General features: G+C 43.8%; 1 protein-coding gene across 3 annotated transcripts; it reads right to left on the reverse strand.

Annotated features, from left to right (window-relative positions):
* Positions 1 to 4,134: 4,134 nt before the first annotated feature.
* On the reverse strand, positions 4,135 to 10,836 carry LOC109749579 (putative E3 ubiquitin-protein ligase RING1b). Of its 3 annotated transcripts, none has more exons than XM_020308522.4 (10): positions 10,480 to 10,836; positions 10,260 to 10,362; positions 6,563 to 6,621; positions 6,366 to 6,447; positions 6,109 to 6,229; positions 5,973 to 6,014; positions 5,325 to 5,852; positions 4,903 to 5,010; positions 4,609 to 4,809; positions 4,135 to 4,507 (listed from the first exon to the last, which is right to left on the reverse strand). In XM_020308522.4, the coding sequence occupies exons 1-10, from the start codon at positions 10,658 to 10,660 to the stop codon at positions 4,475 to 4,477; spliced, it is 1,458 nt and encodes a 485-aa protein (XP_020164111.1). In that variant the 5' UTR covers positions 10,661 to 10,836; the 3' UTR covers positions 4,135 to 4,474. The 3 variants fall into 3 exon arrangements, with proteins under 3 accessions (XP_020164111.1, XP_020164112.1, XP_020164110.1); XM_020308523.4 differs by lacking the exons at positions 10,260 to 10,362; positions 10,480 to 10,836 and adding exons at positions 7,676 to 7,754; positions 7,885 to 8,250; XM_020308521.4 differs by having other exon boundaries at positions 10,260 to 10,834.
* Positions 10,837 to 20,536: the final 9,700 nt, after the last annotated feature.

Below are 20,536 nucleotides of genomic sequence, written 5' to 3' on the forward strand. Positions count from 1 at the left end.
CCATCATCACCGTTGTCGTCCTCATCGACTTCATCATCATCTCAATCGACAAATCCTTCATCTGTACAGTGATTCATTCATTCACAAACCTCCGTAATCCCATAACTGACCATTGTGTTTTTTATGTGATTAATTTATATCCAAAGATTTGTTGCAATCCGTTATGTCTGAGTAGTTTTGTTTTGACCTATGTCACTTGTGATCTATTATGATTTATATGAATTGTATGGTGTGATATGGTGTTGTCCTCTTGTGCGATTGTATGAGTGTGTGCATATGTTGGATCACACTTGAGAGTTAGTAATGTGTTGCGATGAATATACATGGGATGGCCTGGAGGGCATACATTAACGTACATGAGTATCGGAGTCAAAGCATATGGGATAAAGAGGAACCATATAACTTAATGTTATGGTTGGGTTTACCTTAATTAACTCTTAGTATTTGCGAGTGCTTAGTGAGTTTTCAACCATAAGTATGTATGTGTCCAAGTAAGGGCACTACATTAGCACAGGCCTCCTCCACAGATAAAACTGCAAAACATGATTATCGGTTGTTTTATCATAACCAATGGCCTAGGGACAATTCTGTAATGCATATCACCATTACTTCCACACCCGCTCTCTTTTGCTTTGTTGCAACTTTGAATTTCAGTACCTAACATTTATTTACTTGCACCTTATACCCTTGCACATTACCTCTTTTATACTTGCAATTATCTTTTGTTAGAGAGTCTAGGTAAAGTAAACACTTGGTGTACCAAACCTTGTATCGGTGATAGATAGAGCCCCAGAGAATAAGATTCCTACCTTTAGCTCCTTTGGGATAACGACACATCATATTTTCACCACCACACTGGTAAGTGCTACAGCAATTCCCTGCACTTGGGGATTATATCACTCCCGCCGCTGAATCAACGTCATTGACTTAGCGACATGAGGGTGAAGGTAGTGTCGTTTCATTATACTCGGTTCATCAAAGGCTCCAGGGCTACTAACGGTGCCAATGAGACCCTCCACCCTACTCTCTGGACCCTCAGTGGCAATTGATGATGCCAAAAAAAATCAAGAAGTCAATGAAGACCTCCACCCAACTCCTCGAGCCGATCAGAAGCTCGAGGGCTACTGACGATGCCATGCCCCGAGGTATAGCATAGAGGGAAGACTCGGACCAACTGCCACGAGCAGGTCCAGGCCCACAACTCGGAGCCCGCCACATATACTAGGGTGCATCATCTACTTGGCCTACAAGATATGTATATTTAGTAGATCCATGTAAACCGACTTGGGCCCATGTAACCCTACCCCTCATCCACATATATAAGGGAAGGTAGGGGCCTCCCGATTGGCAGGATGAATACTCATCCTCATACACCATACGTGCTTAGTGCTCACGCACAAACCCTAGATCTCATATGAGACATCCATCAATAATCATACAATCAAACATGAGTAGGGTTTTATTCTCCCCCATGAGGGCTTGAACCTGGGTAAATCCTATCTCATGTGCACCCATCTGGATTCTCCATGCGTACACTGTCCCATGATTATTATTGCCGAAACTTACACCGACCGGGGGGGGGGGGGGGGTGGGGAGAGAGAGAGAGGGAGAGACGGTGATATCCCCTCAGTGACATGTGAGCTTTACTATGAGATCCAAAGCCACACTTTGCTTAAGTCGAGTAACTAAAAATGCCCTTTACTCTAGTAGAAAAGAGTAAAATTGTGTTGAGACTACGGTGGAACACACGTAAGTGCGAAAAGTAGAAGGAAGACACAAAATAGACACAAGATGTAGAGTGTCACTCTCGTTTCTATTATTCAGTGTCTACAGATAGAATAGGTGTGTACAATTGTAAACCTACCCTTTTTATATATTGACTTGATAAAGGGAAAGCCCGCTTATGGGGTCGGTTTTCTAACGCCCCCCTTGGACTGTTACTCATAGTATGTCTAAGCCCCAGTAAAACTCTCAAAACCCTTCCATGAAAAATAAATAGAGAAAGGATATTGCACCAATTGCCTCATTAAAAACCTTCATTTATAAACTTTAGGAGAGCTCAAACAAGGCAAAATAGTACAATTTGATCCTTCATGTGAAGTTTCTCTCTCCGAGTACCACAATTATTTAAGTCTTCTCGTTCAAATTCCTTGAGCACATCTTCGAGTGTGATAGTAGGAGTGACTTACTGAATAGATCACTTAGTGAATACATGTGCAGATTATTACATCACTTAGTATGTAGTACTTTTCTACCGTTCATCCATTTGCAATTCATGATCATAGCAGAACTCTGGATGAACATGCTTCTTGAAGCGACTTCGCATATTCTAGACATGTGTAACATATACTTTATTACATACCTGGATAATTTTTGGTGCCTTCTGGACATAAAGCGACCCGATTCTCACATGTGGTATGCAATTCTCATGAGTTATCCACATTCTGGTGATGCTCTCTATACAGTGTGATCTCCCCTTTGTGGATACTAAATTATGTTTTAGTATTTTAAGGGAATATATAGTTCCTCCCTATATATGTACTCTTCAAGTGCGTGGTCTCGATGTAAACAAGTCATGCATGTGACTGCACATCCCACTATAGCTAATTATTTTTATTCGTTCAATAGAGTGGTTAATAATTTATGTATGTCTAAAGATATCGAAGCAATATTCTTCATGCCTTCCTAATGCTATTTAGTAAGATCTGCATGGTAACTCACTCAACATGTTCACTAAAAATGTGACGAAGTGATTCATGTTGCTGCAGATGTGAGCACTTCTAGGCACTGAAGTATGATGCCGAAGACCGTCTAGTGTTTTCCTCCCCCGCCTCTAGGCTTGTATGGACCTTTACCATAAGGTTTAAAAACCCTTTGGGATTGGAAGTGGGTATGATTCATTATGACCAGATCTTTTCAACACTTTCGATTTGTGTTCATAGATTATCACACTGATATTTCTTCGAGAATGTTTGATATCCAAGATTATGACATAGATTATCACACTGACATTTCTTCAAGAAGGGGAGCCTTGGCGCAGTAGTAAAGCTGTTGCCTTGTGACCATGAGGTTACGGGTTCAAATCCTGGAAACAGCCTCTTGCAGAAATGCAGGGAAAGGTTGCGTACAATAGACCCAAAATGATCGGACCCTTCCTTGGACCCTGCGCAAGCAGGAGCTACATGCACTGGGCTGCCCCTTAATGTTTGATATCCAAGCCAAGGTAATATTCAGTTATGCCAGAACATTCTATTCTAAACTCATTTCTCAGTACGAGTCTGCTTCTTCTAGCGCATCCGTGTGGACAACTTCTTTTTGGTCATGTCTTCTTTGATGGATTTCAGTCATCTTCTTACACTGTGCATCACTGTACACTTTTAATCCACACGGGTATACGTCCAAGTTCAAGCTGTTCAATACCCCATTTGAACGGTTGTGTTATTTCTCTATTCCCGTCATCTTCTTAGATCATGATGAACTTAATCTTACCATCCCTTCGCAATGTCGCTTTCTTCGCTTTTATGTCATGTTTCTTCACAGTTATGCCATTTTCTCATTGTTGAGGGGATCTACAATCTCTGCACCACCTTATCTTTTGCATCTATTAATTGATTCCTCTTGTTATTGTTGCCAAACTTCGGCATTCGTGGTCGATGATAGAATCATGAGCTACAACAGCGGGCTGCTTGTGGCGCGAGGTTGAGCATGGGGCAGAACTTGATGACGGTGTGGCTGCCTAGTAGGGTACGATGGTAGAAAAGGATAGGTCGGGGAGGTGGCCATGGATGTGGGAGAGGAGGGGGGGGGAGGGGGAGGGTATGCATGGAGGTGTACATCCTGGAGCACAAGGAGAGGCCTAACAGCAACAACAATAAAACAAAGTAACAGGAATGCCGAATGCTTGCCCAGTGAGGCCAATAGTTGAGGTACCTATTCCATAACACATACTACTTGCGAAAAATCATCAATAATGGCCCCTCTCACAAATTTACATCGCACATGTTTTTTTTAGTGCTGCATGGTCTTTTTATTTGACCGGTCACAATTGTAATTGCGTGTAGAAGCGAAATGTCAAACAGAGGATATATGATCAGAAATAAGAGCATGAACCCCGCAAAAAAAAGAGCATGAACATGAAAACAACAAATAATTTCTTGACCACTTTAGCTCCCAATTTTCCATGATCCCACCAACTGGTATATAAATGAACTAAAAGGAGACATCTTATTTACCAGTTTAAAACTAACACTTTCAATTCAATTCACTAGTATTAACACCATAAACATCTATATATGTTACAAAGACAGTCGATCAGTCTAAACAAGAACTCATGAGCAAAAGCAATTTCGCCATTTTGCACATGGAATCCTTTATACACACACCGGTATCCCGATGAAGACCTGATATGCACCATAAAACCAGCTGCGATCCACAAACTGATAATGATGATAAAAGGCCGCCACAAAATAGATATCTAGTCTTGGCGTTTCAAAGCATATATCAATTCCTGTCAAGCGGCAATTAAAGGGAAAAAAATGCAAGGTTACAAGATGGCACAACAATGAGCAAATAAATGACAGCTAAACTCATTTCAAGGTTGGTTCTTACCAGATCACCATTACCAGAGGCAAATGAAGGGTGAAGGTCCAACAGAAGCTTGTCTTCCCTCAATCTTTCCAAGCCATCAAAGAGAGACAGTTTTGTCTCAGCAGACCCAGAGTCCTTCACTGCAACACTTCTATTGTGGAGGTCCACCCTTATATACATCTCAAGTTCTTCAACTTGCCGAGACAACTGAAGAGCAATGAACTGAAAACACCACGCTTTTGGTTATTTGATTTTAACTACATGGACCAAAGCTGCCCAAAAGTTTAAAACTGAGAGAGGCTTGCAAACAATCACCTGTAGAAGATGTCGAATGGACACCCTTGGTCGACAACTTAGATAGGGCTTTTCCAAGTTAGGCGTTGTTTGTCCATCAAGAGGAAGAAGAACAAGATACAAGTTGAACTGCAAGAATATTTTATTTTTTATAAAACATGAAAAATAATGTGAAACAGTTTAATGCAGATCTACATGAGCAGAACTACTAGAACAAGAAAAATAGGAGAGGAATGCTCATACATGCAGAAAAGGCTAGCACCACTATTTATGCATGACCACATAGGGCATGCTCAGGAAAGTTTTACTTTTATCCCTCTTTGAAGTGTCCCTTTTGCAACAGCTTCCAGTTTTTCAGTAATTTCTTGATTATAAATGCCAAAAATTATGCCCAGGAAAAATAATGTGGAATTTATATAATTGCGCATGCGGTTCTATTGTACCTCCTTGTTTTCATCAGTTGCACGGAGGTGGTCCACAAACTTCGCGAAACGCCCACCCTTCCCCAGCCTGCCGTTTGTTCCACCAACATTGTTGTACCGAGTTTGGCTTCTTGTGCCATTTTTTCCCCATGCGAGCATCTCACCCCGCAATGGAGAGGTGGTGAAACCTTCTTTTAGAGATACTACTTCGTCATTCTCCTCAGATCCGTGGTCACTACTGCCAATGGTTCTAGCAGGAGAAGGTGTTGGTGCAGGCCTTTTTCTACCTCTTTTCTGCCTTGAATCTGGAGAGTGGTTATCAGGAGAAGGCAACTCTTTGCTCTCAACATTAGCATTTTCTTCTTCTCTGTCCTCATCATCAGAGCCAGTAGGGGCAATATCACGAGCAACCGTTCTACCTCTCCCACGGGTACGCACATTTCTCCTGTACTTCCTTGCAAAAGCATTGGCAGTAGCTTTTGCCGTAGGACGCTTCTTACCGAGGGCCTCCGACTGCTTTCGAATCATCTCCTCGATGGTTGCTTGAATCTTCCATCAAAAAAGTGATATCAAGGATAAAATAAAAACGAGAAGGAAGATAAATACTGCATGAGAAGATGTGAAACGCAGTGCTGTAGCTATTACTTATTACCCAGCAGATAAACTTACCTTCTTATTCCGAGTCCTCTCCTCTTCACCGAAAGCAAGTTCCTGAAGCCTCAAGTATATGAGAACACCACAAGAAGAGCTAAATGGGCCTAAATAAGAAGAAGAAAAAATGTTGACGATGTAACATAGACATCACCTCTTCCTCGTACTTATCAATATCTGGATACAAGGTTGCAATAAGTGCATCATAATTAGGATCATCCCTCAAAGAACGTCGACTTGCACAATGAGTACGGCATGCTGGACACTCATTATTTCTGCAAAATAAGTTTGTACTGTCAAACGAGGAATGGTTTATTTTATGTTTTTTAAAACAAAATTAGGCTGTGTATTTCACATTGTCAATATTGATAACGTGACAAGCTTGTAGATAAATGATGTTTAGCAGCATACCCTAGCCTCATAGATTTATCAATGCAATCCCTGCAGAATCGGTGCAAACATTCCATAACCGTTCTTGTCTTCCGGATAATGCCTGCAAATTAAAGAATCAGACTTTTCATCTGTCATATCTGCATGTGACACAAAGTGACACATGTAGAGAAAAATGGAATCCATCCTCTAATCAAAATGACAACAGGTATATATACCTAAACAGATTGGGCACTGGACTTCTTTTCGGACTTCTGCTAATTTCACGAGCACAAACCTGAGTAGAAAAAAGTAGTACATGTAAGGTTCAAGCTGTGTGAAACATCAAGTCTTTTATAGCATCTATCAACCTAAACGATCTTGAATTTTTTGTTAAATAGTTCAACATAAAGCAGTAGCAATAGATCAAGTAAGGTACGATATCAGACATAAAGAATAACAGATATGGTCTTGAGACCAATTCTGATCTACAACGCTGCTCCATATAAATTTCCATAGCATGTATATTTTCAATAGGACTGCTGTACTAGTAGGGAAAGTCACATAAGGAAAAGAGGAGTCTGCACATGAAACAAAATTAGAACTTAAAACACACACCTAAGCTGCTATAAAAAGATAATGTTAGAACAGCTAACTAGAATTAGATAGTAAAGTAACATCAACGAAAATCGTCTAGGACAGCTAACAGACAATTCCAAATAGAAGTTCGCAAGCTATGCCAAATTATCAACATACAGCCGCCAGATAAGAGCAACGAAACCGCAGACCATTCTAACGTACAGAAAAAACCACGAGACAAGCAGAGCAGATGCAAGTGGTTAGCCGGTGACTCCAGTCCAGGCATAACAATGCAGCACTGGTAGCTTAGACAAGTGGGACTGAGACCGAATACTATTCCAAGGAATCTCCTTCACGGGCTCACGGGCATGGCGTGGCGTGCAATATGATCGAAGCATGCATACCATCGAAGAGGTCGTATGCAATAGCTCGCAGAAACAGGAAGGAAGACTGTTAGTTGACAAACATATGCTTGCATAGATAGGGTAGCGATACACGCTGGCCTGATCACCGAACGAAGAAGCAACGATATTCGCCGCTGTGACAGTCTAACAGACCATCTGAGACCACCAGTTCCGGCGAAACGTCGCAGATTGACCGGCGTGGGTGGGTGGGAACAGGATACGATGAGGGGGCTGGGACTAGGAGCATCAAGCATGGCCGCGCGAGCAGGCCGAAAGATAAATCGCGTAGACATCCACGCGGGATCCACGAGGCCGGAAGGCCGGGACAGGACCGGCCGGAGAGACCCAGGGGGAGGAAGGAAGACTCACTCGTCCATGTCGCCGTCGCTCTCCGACGACTCGCTGTCGCTGTACGCGCCGCCGCCGCCGCCGCTCATCGCGCCCGAATCTGCCAGACCCATAAGAAACAGAACACGCACGCTTCTTAGCCATATTCACACGGAGGCATGCAGAACAGAACGCGGTAGCCCGCCTGCCTGCCAGCCAGATACGAGGGGCCCGGATGCGGTTAAGCTCACCGCCTGCGCGCTGCGGCTGCGGCTGCGGGTCGGTCGCCCGATTGGCGGCGCCTCCGCCCGGGACCGGATGGAGCCCTCCTCCTCCCCCGCCGGCGGCGACGGCCGAGGGAGCGTCCGCCCCGTTCGCCTCAACGTGGTCGCGGGGTTTGGAGGAGGACGGTGGCGAGGGGAGCTGGCGCTTCTGCGCGGGCATTCTGGCGTAGGATCCCGGCCCGCGGATCCCGGCGGCGCGGCGGTGGCGGCCCTCGCGAGGCGTCTGGGGAGGGGCGGGGGATGTGGCGGTCGACGGGGAGGACGGGACGACTGGAGGGAGAGGAGGGAGGTGGCCAGGCCAGGTGGGTGCGGGACGGGAGGGCGGAGAAAGAGAGAGGAGGACCGGAAAATAAATAAGGAACTGGGGATGGATGGATGGATGCGTGCTCGCGTTGTGCTCGGTCGTGTATACTGCGTGTGGCGTGTGGGGCCTGCTGCTCGGGTCGCCTCCCTCCACCGCGGTCTGACTGTTTGGCCTGGGGAACTGGGCGGGAGACCAGGGAGGGGCGAGGCCGGCAGCGAGCGACGCCAAGGACATGCACGCCGCCTCGCCTGCCGTGCTTCTGCTGGGCTCCGCTTCCTCCGACTGTAGCAAGCACCTGCGTGGGGACAAAGCGGAGGGCAGCCGTACTTCCATTCCATGCCGCTCGATTTGGCGTAAGGTTGTTCCTGACATAGCTCGAAGACTCGTCGGCAATCAGCTTCCCGAGCTACTACCACCCATCGTAGCCATATGACCGTCGTCGATCTTGTGCAGCCCGCGCATACGGCATAGCCCTTGGAGGCTCTGCCGCGGAGGCCGGCCGGCGCACCGCGCACAGCCGCCGCACCCTTCCCGCGCCTGGTGTCGTACTGCCTCATCGCCTGCCGGCGCTCGACCAACCAAGCCTCTTTGCCGATCGGCGGAAATCAAACAAGCTGAAGTTAGATCACACGCCGGGAAAATTGATCTCTGTCCTTCAGTTCATAGAGCAAATGGAGAAAAAGCATCCAACAGGGGACAGAGCAATGGAGTTTAGCTTATGTTTGCCATAACTCGGAAGCCTAGGCAACAGGGTGCTGGCAAACTTTGATCGATAATGCAGAGGAAAAAACATCACAATTAGCTACAGCCAGAGCGAGCACAAGTCAGTGGATAAATCTACGCGGTGATATAACAAGATGCAGTATGGCTTCTAGTTCAGTACTTCATGCAGCGTACTATAGAACCGAACCAAATTTACACGGATGGAAGCAAGCAACTTCTATCGGAAAATCCTGCCAACACTGGAGACACAAAACGTTTCCTCCTAGCTAATTCCTAAATGAAAAAGAGGATCCATCAGCATGGGATGGAAGAAACACGTCTAATCTAGGTATAAGAGGACCATGAAAGACAGCTAGCGGGTCATTCTACACTGCAAGGCATTGCGATTGACTCTACTCCGCACGGCATTGAAACTCACGAGTTATCTATCCTCTGGTGATAGTGAGGTCAGAGATTTTCTGGTCAGCTCATTAAGCTGGTGTCAAAATGCGCGACAAGTGAAGTGACAACGATGTGCATTAGTTTTTCTAGTTGCGAATTGTCATCCCCTGATTGGTACCTTACAGTCTTGATTTCTTAAAATAAGAACTCGAAACCACAGTATACAATTCATGGTGGATAGAGCAGCAGAGGGAAATGAGCAGCTAACCGGCTGGCTATTCGTAAGAGAAGAGAATAAGTTATGGATCCTCAGAAAGAAACTATTCCTAAGTCCTAACAGAAGTCATGAACTAGGAGCTCAAAATAATACTAGTATTATAACATCGTAATCAACAAATCAGCGACTCTTAAGCAACGAGAACTGGTCTTGCATTCAGGAACGCCAACGACAAGCAGGAGATCGATGTGCAATCAGCGTCTACGGCGCCATGACAGGATGACAGCAGGGCAATGCTGTTCCTGGCATTCGCGGCCGCCGCTATGGTGTCCTCGTGGCGAAAGCATGCACACCATCATGATGCCCGATGCCTCACTGTTTATGCAAGGATCGACTATCTCGTGGCGATGGTCAGCTAGCCCAAAGACAACAGAGCGAGACACGAGCAATTGGAGCGATGCAATCGTCGAGCATCGCGGATGTATAAAATACCATCACTTTCGCTGAGCTGACCAGCTAGACGGCCCATGTCTATCTCCTCGCCGGAGCCCGGAGAACAGCGGCGCAGCAGCAGCAGCAGCAGCGGGAGATAGCTAGCGCCTAGCGAACGGCTGCACGAGAGATGAAGTGGCGAGGAGTTCGGATCGCCTCGACGGGCACGCCTACATGGCCCAGCAGAGGAGAAGGGAGCAGGGGCCAGGGGCAGGGAAGGCTTACTCCTCGTCGCCGTCGTCGTCGTCGCCGGCGCTGAGAGACGAGTCGGAGTCGCTATCGTCGCCGCTCCCGTATCCTCCGCCGCGCCCGCCCTCCGCGTCGGGATCTGCGGAACCAATCAACCACGGACGAGACCCCTTAGAGACACCCACAGCCCGCGGCGCCGAACGCGATGCGCGTGGGCGTCGAGCGACAGAGATACCGGCGGTGCCGTTCGTCTCACCGCCGTAGTGCGGCTCCCCCGGCGGCGCCCTCGCCTGACGCGCGGCGGGCCCGCCTTCCGACGGCCCATGCGAGGCCCCGCCCCCGCCGCGGCTGGCGGCGGCGTGGCGGGCCGCGGCGTGGCCGCGGGAGCCGTCGTCGGCAGAGGCGGGCGGCGGGAGCGGGCGCTTGTCGGCGGGCATTCCGGCCCCCCGCCCCGGGGTTCTCGCCGCGGCTTTTCCCTTGCGGCCCGCGGGGCGTCGGGGGAGCGGGCCGGGTGGTGGTTTCGTGGAGAGGGAGGACAGGGAGCGCAAAGAGGTGGGTGGAACTGCGGCAGGGCGAGGAAGGAAGGAAGGAAAGGCGAGGAGGGTCGGGGGGCTCTCGTCTGTCAACCAGGCCGGGGACGCATTTTGTGCTGTGTTTTATTAGTGTGCGTGTGGCGTCTCTCTGCCTGGCCAGATTTGACGATCGCGCGAGGGACGAGCAGCCAGGCCAGCGAGGAAGGGGGCAAGGAAGAAGCGGGCGGCGCACTGCTCGGACGTGGTAGCCCGGCGGCACACGGCGGCGTGCCCTGCCGTCTTTGCGGAGATCCGGCTAGTCCTCGGGCATCACCTCGTGATTCAGGAGCTCTGTACTTTGGTGCACGGTTGAGAACTTGTGTAGTGTGGTTCTCAACGGCAGGACCTCATTACGGGTTCTTCTAGGGTTTCAGGTGCAGCGTAGCCGATAAATTGTGTAGGGTTTTAAATACGTATATACAACAATTTGTTCTTTGCGAGATAAAGCCTCGCCATTTAGGGGTCCTGTGACATGAACTCCCTTCGTAAAGAGCGTTTAGATCACTACTTTAATTATCTAAATGATTTTGTGTTTCTTTACAGAGGGAATATAATGTTAGGTGCTTACATGAGTTTATAAGCACCCACACTCGACAAATAAGCACAATGTTTCAAGAAAATCTGGTTTATTTTTTCTTTGCAAGCACCCTACAATGGGACGGGGTATTGTTTTTCTCATGTCTCTTGAAGATTGGCGAGGATATCGGTTTTCTTATCAGATCCTTTACTTTGAAGCAATCTTGAAAAATAAGTCATTTTTCATGGAGATTAATCAGGCTCTTCCTTTTGACTTATGTATCTAATTTCTATCAACACCACTAAAATTAGGGATGAAAGCAGAGCTGAATTCTCCGTTCGTTTCCGGAAAATACGGGCGAAAATATGGAAACGGAAACAAATACTTGTCACCAAAACAACATGTGTCCTCACCGTCACCCCGTTCTTCCCAAACATTGTACCTTAGTAATTATGTTCCTATATGAGAATTTTATGCATAGTATAACTTATTGTATATTCATGGTATATCATAATATATATGCTCATATTAGCATTCTGATTTGTTCATTCAATTGTATTTTCTTTATCGTTCAAGAGGTTTTCAGTTCTGACGAGCTTTCGCTATGTATCATGGGTCCACGCGGTATTCAGTATATTTGCTCCTGTCGCCGTCTACATTTGTATTTATTTTGTGATTTTGTATTTATTTCGGCTTCCACTAAGAATACAGAAAAAAATGTGCCAGCGTTCGGCTATGTTTGTTTTTGCTCGATTTTGATCTCTCGTTCCAACAAGATAAATAATGATTTCTTCGAAGCTTTTAGGATTTCTATGAGGACAATTATGATGTGCATAGACAACACTATGACATCATCACTCTTCTTAAAGTGTCATGTGTTGATAAGGTTCAACAATTCAGACATGCATGTTTACTTAACTGCATATACATCAGGATATCCAAGGCTATGACTATCAGGCTTGAGCCTTCTGGTAACAAGCTTAACCTAAATGCTCATGGTATAAGCTTGCATAAGATTCATTTTGGCCTCGTTGATGGTAACTCATTTCTATGTCTCTTGAAGATTGGTGAGGATATTGTTTCTCTTATCAGACACCTTACTCCGAAGGAAATTTAAAAATTAATTCATTGCCCATGGAGATTAATAAGACTATTGTCCTTAGGAGATACTTATCTAATTTCTATCAACAACACTAAAATTATGGATGAAAACAGAGCTGAAACCTCCGTCCGTTTTCGGAAAATATGAGATAGAGGGGAAATATGGAAACATAAATGGATAGTTATCTACAAAACAACATGTATCATCATCATCATCTCATTCTTTCCAGACATTGTACCTTATTAACTATGTTACCAAAATGGTAATTTGATGCACAATAGTGTATCTTATTGTATGTCCATGATATATCATAATATTTATACTCATATTAGCATTTGAATTTATTCATTCCATTGTATTTTTCTTTATAGTTCAAGATGTTTTCAGTTTTGACGACCGTTTCGCTATGTATCACGTGTATGCCTAGTATTCGGTTTATTTTCTCCTCGGGTTATCTAGTTTGTATTATTTTTTTAGATTTTTCTATTTATTTCCACTTCCACTAAAAATATGGAAATAAATGTCCAGCGGTCGGCTCCATTTGTTTCTGCTCGATTTTCATCTCTCATTGCAACAAGATAAATGATGATGCCTTAGAAGCTTTTAGGAGTTATATGAGAAGATTGGCAATGTGCATATAGAGAACTATGCAATCATCACTCTTCTTAAAGTGACTAGTGTTGATAAGATTCACCAATTCAGACATTCTGTTTTCTTTAAATGCATATACATCTAGATATCCAAGACTATGACTATCAGGCTTGAGTCTTTTGCTAATTAGCTTAACCTAAATGCTCATGGTACAACCTTGCATAAGATTCTTTTTGGCCCAGTTGATGGTAACTCGTTTTTATGTCTCTTGAAGATTGCTGCGGATATTGTTGTTCTTATCAGATCCCCTATTTGAAACAAATTTTAAAAGTATTTCATTTTCCCATGGAGATTAATTAATAGGACTCTTGTCCTTATGAGGTATCTATCTAATTTCTATCAACACCACTAAAATTAGGAATGAAAGTGGAGCTGGAACTCTCCACCCGTTTCCCAAAAATACAAAATAGAGGGAAAATATGGACACGGAAACGGATACTTATCTACAGAACAACACATGTCCTCCTCGTCATCCCGTTCCTTCTAAACATTGTACATTATTAATTGTGTTCCCTGAATGAGAACTTTATGCATAATAGTGTATCCTATTGCATATCCATGGTATATCATAATATTTATATTCAATTAGCATTTGGATTTGTTCATTACATTGTTATCGTTCAAGATGTTTTCAGTTCTGATGAGCTTTTCGCTATGTATCACGTGCATGTGCGGTATTCAGTTAATTTTCTTCTAGCACTGTTTAGTTTGTATTTATTTTTGAGATTTTTCTATTTATTTTCGCTTGCACTAAAAATACGGAAATAAATGTGCCAACGCTCGGCTCCATTTGTTTCTGCTTGATTTTCATGTCTCGTTGCAACAAGATAAATGAAGATGTCTTAGAAGCTTTTAGGAGTTCCATGAGGAGATGGGCAATGTCCATAAACCGAAATGTGCCATCATCACTCTTCTTAAAGTGTCTGGTGTTGATAATATTCAACAATTCAAGCATGCATGTTTCCTTCACTGCACATACATCTAGATATCCAAGAGTGTGACTATTTGTATGGAGAAGAATGTCTCTATTAAGTCTAAAAATATCATGGGTATAATTCTTTTTCATCCTGAGGTGATGCATGACACTCATAAGAAAAACCAAGTAGGGTTTATCCTCAAGTTAGGCTCTAGGAAAGCTTGTGATGAAGCAAACGAGAATCTAATTTCCTATTGAACTGCCAAATAACAGTGGTTTTCAACAACCCATGGTGCATCTTTATTAATAGATTATATTAAACAACATTCATTGTGTAAAACTTAACAATGAAAAGTGCCCATGTTTCTAGAACCATAAGGGTGTCAGACAAGGTGACCCCATGTCACCATCCTAATTTAATTTGGTTGTGAAATATGTGCATAAGATGGTGTTAGAGGCACAAAAGAATGACTTTTTGAAAGGCTAGCTCACCATCTTATTGACAGTGGGGCGGACATATGAATCCATTTGGGTGCCTCATGATCCTGATATAGCGTTTATTCTGAATTGTTGCTCTATATTGAATATATGTTTAACCTGGGGGCCTAATTTTATAAGAGTGAACTTTTCTTTCAAAGGGGCGATAAAAACATTGTTGAAATGCCAAAATAATACTTGGAGGTTCCTCTAGGCTGCCAAACTTATGAAAAAAGGATAATTGGAAGGGCTATCACTTGTATAGAAAAGAGCATTAGAGGCGTCACTCGAAGGCAATTTTGGCACAAATCATTTAAGCTTCTCGCAATACCTCCTTGGAGGCGTTTATTTCTTATCAAAAGTTTTGGAGGTGGTTAATATAACAAAACCGCCTGTAGGAAATTTTTAAGCCTCTGGAAGCCTTGTCGTTCAAGGCAAGGAAGACGCATCATGGAGGACTCCCGTCCACCGATGTGGCCGACTAGGTTGTGTAACCCTAGGTCGGCTATCTACTAGTAGCAACTTCGTTGTCGTGAAGCATGTGATATCAGAGGCCGAGCCTTCAACATTGGCGACTTCATTCATTGTTTGATACAGGACAGGAAGTGGTTGCATAAGTTTTCGTTGTTATAGGACAGACCCTTCATCATCGACAAAATGTTGCACAAGTGAGCATATTGGATCTGGAATGCGAAGACCATCGTCCTTGAGCCTAACTCCTGGAATATTGCCCTGCTTCACTGCTTTTACATTGAAGCTCTTTTGTTTTTAGTTCAAATTATTGTTTATTTTGATCAGACATTAGATATGTATTGAATAAAGTTATATTGCCTCAAGTTGGGCCCTCTTATAAGCTTTTGTGCCTTTGTTGAATTTTGATCGTTGCTGCGGTGGTGCGGTAGAGCAGCGGGCAGTGGAGAACAAAGTGCATCGGCAATGAAGCAGCAGCGTGAGGAGGAAGAACAAGAAGTAGAGGAGGCGCGTAAAAGCTCTATATATCTCTATCTCCGACCATCCCCTCTTAATGGACAAATGGGGGAGAAACGGCAGCATGTAATCCTCACCACGTGGCAGACAATCTCTCTATATCCCATAACGACGCTTAATATGCACAGGGATCGAGGAGCCTATCGTTACTGCTCACGAGAATCAAGGCGCACAACGCCGTGAAATGGGATGTGGCTGTAGCAAAACACAACGGAAAACAAAAAAAATTCCAAACTACGAACATGCCTAGGACCACTATGAAGGTGCAAACAAGGCTTGATCTGATCATTACCAACTCGTAGCGCAGCGAAGGAGAGTTTGTGAAGATTGTCGGTGCATATCCCCGCAGTTAGGATTTTACAACCTCCCAGCCGTGAGGATTATCTCCCTCGAATAGCACCTTAGACGGTCCCTCAGACAACCCTTCAGGAGGCTCTCGCACTGAATCCCAGAGGGAACCTCGGACAGGACCTCGAACTAAGATCGAAACGACTTCCCTATGAGTTGCACACATCCAGTGTCAACTATCCAGCTGGGCTAGCCTCACCTTGTCAGTTGCCGACCCATGTAGGCCGGCCCGAGGCCCCCAAGGTCAGTTATGTGGCCATCATGCCAGCTTACGGGCCTTGAAGAAGGAAGACTCTGAAAGTCTTGCCATTCAAGACAAGGAAGCTGGATCCATGGAGGACTTCCCTCCACGAACGTGACCGATTAGGTTGTGTAACCCTAGGGCGCTGGTATGCTATATAAATCAGGGTTGAGCTACTCGACAGAACACATTAGAATCTCTCAATTGTACCTATACTTTGTACGCCTCAATCGTTATATACACGAGCAGGTAGGGTTTTAATTATCCCGCAAGGAGGGCCTGCACCTGGGTAAACTGTAATCGTCACGCCGGAATATCGTACCAAGGGATCTATCGGAATTAGCTCCGACACAATATGCATGTTTAGGGCATGCTACTATTTATGGTTCTATTATTCTACATAATGTCGCTTGCCGGTGACAACAACAGAAATATAATATCGGTAGGGTTTAGCTAGGCCTTAGAATTTTGTTCTAGTTCCGTCTGACGTCGGGAGGCGCTTGACTCTACTGATCGTGGCAGTGAAACTCCCGAACTATCTATCATGTGGTGAACTATATGGCGATAGTGAGGTCAGAGATTTTCTAGGCTCAAGCAGTAGTTTCACACCGCAACCCGTCGGGTCATCAAGTAAACTCGTGAAAAAAATGCGCGACAAGTGAATTGACAATGATATGCATTAGTTTTTGTATGGGCTACATGCGGATGTATATAGGCGTAGTTTAGAGTGTAGATTCACCCATTTCGCTCCGTATGTAGTTCGAATTGAAATCTCTAATAAGGTTTATATTTGGGAACGAAGGGAGTAGTGCTAATTTACATTGCATGATTGGTACCTTAGAGTCTTGTTTTCTTAAAATAAGAACTTGGAGCTAAAAAAACCACAAAAAAAGAAGGTTAGAAAAAGAACTTGAAACTACATATATAATTCATGATAGATAAAGCTGCATGGGGGATAAGTGGCTATTCCTAAGAAAAGAAAATAAGTTATGGATTCTCAGAAATAAACTTACGCCTTCTAGGGCCTTTTACGAGATAAATACCTCCCCTCTCCCCTTTCGAAGAACTAGGGTGTCTCTGCCAACCGCCAGCCATAGAAGAGAGAAAGGTGGAGATGTACAGGGGAAATGGTGGAGGCCGTGGTACAGGGAGATTTAATAGAGGGGGGAGAGACAATTTTCAGTATCGTAAAAAAGAGGACGAGGTTCATCGCTTCAACAATTCGCAACAGTTTGATGCAAGAAGAGAGGAGAGATTTGGACCTAGAGAGAGCTATGCAGAGAGAAATTTGCAGGGAGGGAGCAACAGTAGTGAGAGGGCGGCAGGTGCTGATGGATTGGGAGGACCGGCTTTTGTGCAAGAGAAGGAGGATGGGTTGGGAGGCAAAATGGGGCGGGAATGGGGGCAAATCTTATTTCCCCCTCACCCAGCCTGGATCTGATTCAACAACAACAATGGTTTGGGGAACTGCTGGCCCAGATCACTCAAAACAACCAGGGAGCAGGGATTACTGTTGGGAGAAACCAGAATTACATGCAAGCGATTGAGAGGGCTAAGGAGATCAACAAGAGCAAGATGGTGATGCAGGGGACAAATGGTTCATGTACTAGAAATGACTCAGGTTCTCGAAGTTAGAATAGGATTATGCAAAATAGTGGAGGGCACAAAAACTTGCCAAGAGATGGAGCAGATGCTGGTAAAACTGGGAACAATTTCAGACCTGGCTGCAATAAAATGAAAAGACCCCAAACATGTCACTAGAGACTGCAATCTGGGTAAGAACATTGTCTGTGGGAAGAGCTCTCACGTTACTGAAGAATGTACATGGTTGAGGCAAATGAAGCTTGTGCCCAAATTTGTTGGGTATGCTACCAGAGGGCTTGGAGTGTTGCTAGTTCAAAACTCTAAGGAGGTCTTAAACATTGAGTAGGCAAACCCAATGGCAATCATTAGAATTGTTTCTGGTGACGTCAATGAAACCCAGTTTTTGGAGGGTTTTAACTATATGTTCAGCTGAAACTGGCAATAGAGATGTATGAAGCAAGGAAAAAGTGTCTATCTGATGAGATTTCCCAATAATGGTAGACTGATTGAGTTGCAAAAGTTTGGTGATTTTAATTTGCTAGGAACCAAAGCATCATAAACGTGAAAAATTGGACTTATGACACTTAGGCAATGGGCAAACTACATACTGTGTTGGTCAAATTTGAAAAACTGCCCGAGTGCTTCAGACATTTTTTTGGGATGTGTGAAGTTGCTGCTACTCTTGGTCCAGTGTTGGAGATTGATATGAGTATTGTTTACCAGGAAAAAATTAGAGCCAAAGTGGGTGTGGGGGACTTTGAGAAGATACATGTTTGTACTGAAGTAACTGATAGAGATTTGATGATCTACAGAATCTATCCTGAACTTTAGGAAGTTGTTGAGCATGGGTGGTATGATGAGAACATGAAACACACATTGATGGAGGAGCAAGATGATGTGGCTGATGATATGAGGAAAAACTCAGAACTAGTGAAAGTGATGCTAAAAGTAACAAGGAAAACATTTCTTTAGGGAGTCTGGGTCTAAAACAATTTGAGGAATTAAAGAAAAGGAGTGAGGAGCTACTAGAACTTCAGAATAATTATGTGAGTGAGATGGAAAGAAAGAAAAAAGGGGTAAGCTGATTTGGAAAGAGTCATATTGAAACTTTAAGAGATGGAAGAGGGGAAGACCAGACAGGAGGCATGGAGATCTATGGAAGAGAAAAAGAATATAGTCTGGGATAAGGAGAAAGGCAAGCTGACTAAGATGAATTCCAAGCAACAGGAAATGATTGACAGATGTATGGAAAATTTAGATCAAATAGAAGAAAGGGGCTTGGAGATAGAGGACTATAGTGAGAAAAACACTCTCAATGAGATCCATCCAAACACAACTGGGGTCAATGATGCTTATGTAGAGCTTGTGGATTACAATGCAAGTCAAGATTCAGTGGAGTCTTTTGAGACCAAGTTGGGAATCACTCAAAAAGAAGAGGTGGACAAGGAAAAGGAAAAGGAAGGGCCAACTAGAAGAAGTGACAGAAACTTAGACAAGAAGGATGCTATGATTGAAGTAAAGGCTGCTGAAAAGGACAACTATGGTAAGAATGAAACACTTTCTTTTGAGAAAATTTCATTGCTTGAAATGTCTTGTAGGGTTTGGGTTGATCTTAGTTGTTCTATTGAGATGATCAATCAAAATCTAAACGTAATTGCCAATATGGAACAGGCTAGAAGAGATATATTTCTACAATACTTGGCCAATGATAAAAAGGAGAAAGAGACTAGCTCTCTAGGCCCTTTGACACTAGAGATGTTGTATCAGAGGAATTATGTTCTGACCAGGAACACTCTCATACAGAGATGGAAATGGATTATTATGATCATTTAAATAAAAAAATCTAGCAACAAAAAATGAGATGTGGCTCACCATCTAATAGTGGGGTGAAGCACACTATCTCCATTGGGGGAGCTAAGAAATTAAGAAAGAAAGAAAACATGTTAGGTATGTTTTGGAATGTTAGGAAGATTGGGCAGGATGTTAAGAAAAGATTTGTTAGGGAAAGCATTATAGATAAGAAGTTAGATTTTATTGGTCTCCAGGAAACAATTAGAACTGATTTCACAATTTATCTGCTAGGAAAAACTTGATTTGGGAATGGATTGCTCCCAGAGGCAAATATGGTGGCATTTTGGTTGGTGTTAATAACGACTATTTTGACATTGTTCATGTAGAAAAGGGAGTTTACTGTGTTAGGTTGCTTTTTAAAACAAAATTGCTAAATTTCACTAGAATCTAGTGACAGTGTATGGTGATGCTCAGACTGATGGTAAAGCTTCCTTCCTAGCTGAACCATCCAGAATTTACCAGGACAACCCCTGCCATGTGTGATTGGAGGGGATTTTAACATCATTAGGAACAGTTCTGAGAAAAATAAACCCGGAGACACAGATCATGGGAGATTCATTTTCAATGCAATCATTGAGCATGCTGGGCTTAGAGAGCTCCCTTTAAATGGCAGAAAATTTACTTGGGCTATAATTTGCATGTCCCCACCTTTAAGAAATTAGATAGAGTATTAATCTGCCATGATTGGGAACATAAAGACTCCTTGCCTTGGTTTATGCATTAATTAGAAAGGGAAATTTCTGATCTTACCCCACTAATTCTTGATACTGGTACTCACCTGGATGCTGATGAAGGGGTTTAAAGAATTTGTTGAGAAATATTGGAACATAACCTATGTGGGATCTAGTTTGGATATTTTGCAAAAAAAGATTGTTAAGACAGAAAACCAGAGGATGGGAGTTGAATGCTAATGCTGCCTATAGAAAAAAAAGAAAAATGAGTTATTAGATCAACTGAACGAAATAGACAAATGTGCTGAGAACACTGGGTTGAGTGCCCATGACAGAGAAAAACAAAAAGATTTGAGAAGACAATTAAGTGAACTTCTTAAACAAGTAGAAGTAAAA

This window comes from Aegilops tauschii, chromosome 3 (genome assembly GCF_002575655.3).
Source record: "Aegilops tauschii subsp. strangulata cultivar AL8/78 chromosome 3, Aet v6.0, whole genome shotgun sequence".
In the NCBI taxonomy this organism is placed as follows: domain Eukaryota; kingdom Viridiplantae; phylum Streptophyta; class Magnoliopsida; order Poales; family Poaceae; genus Aegilops; species Aegilops tauschii.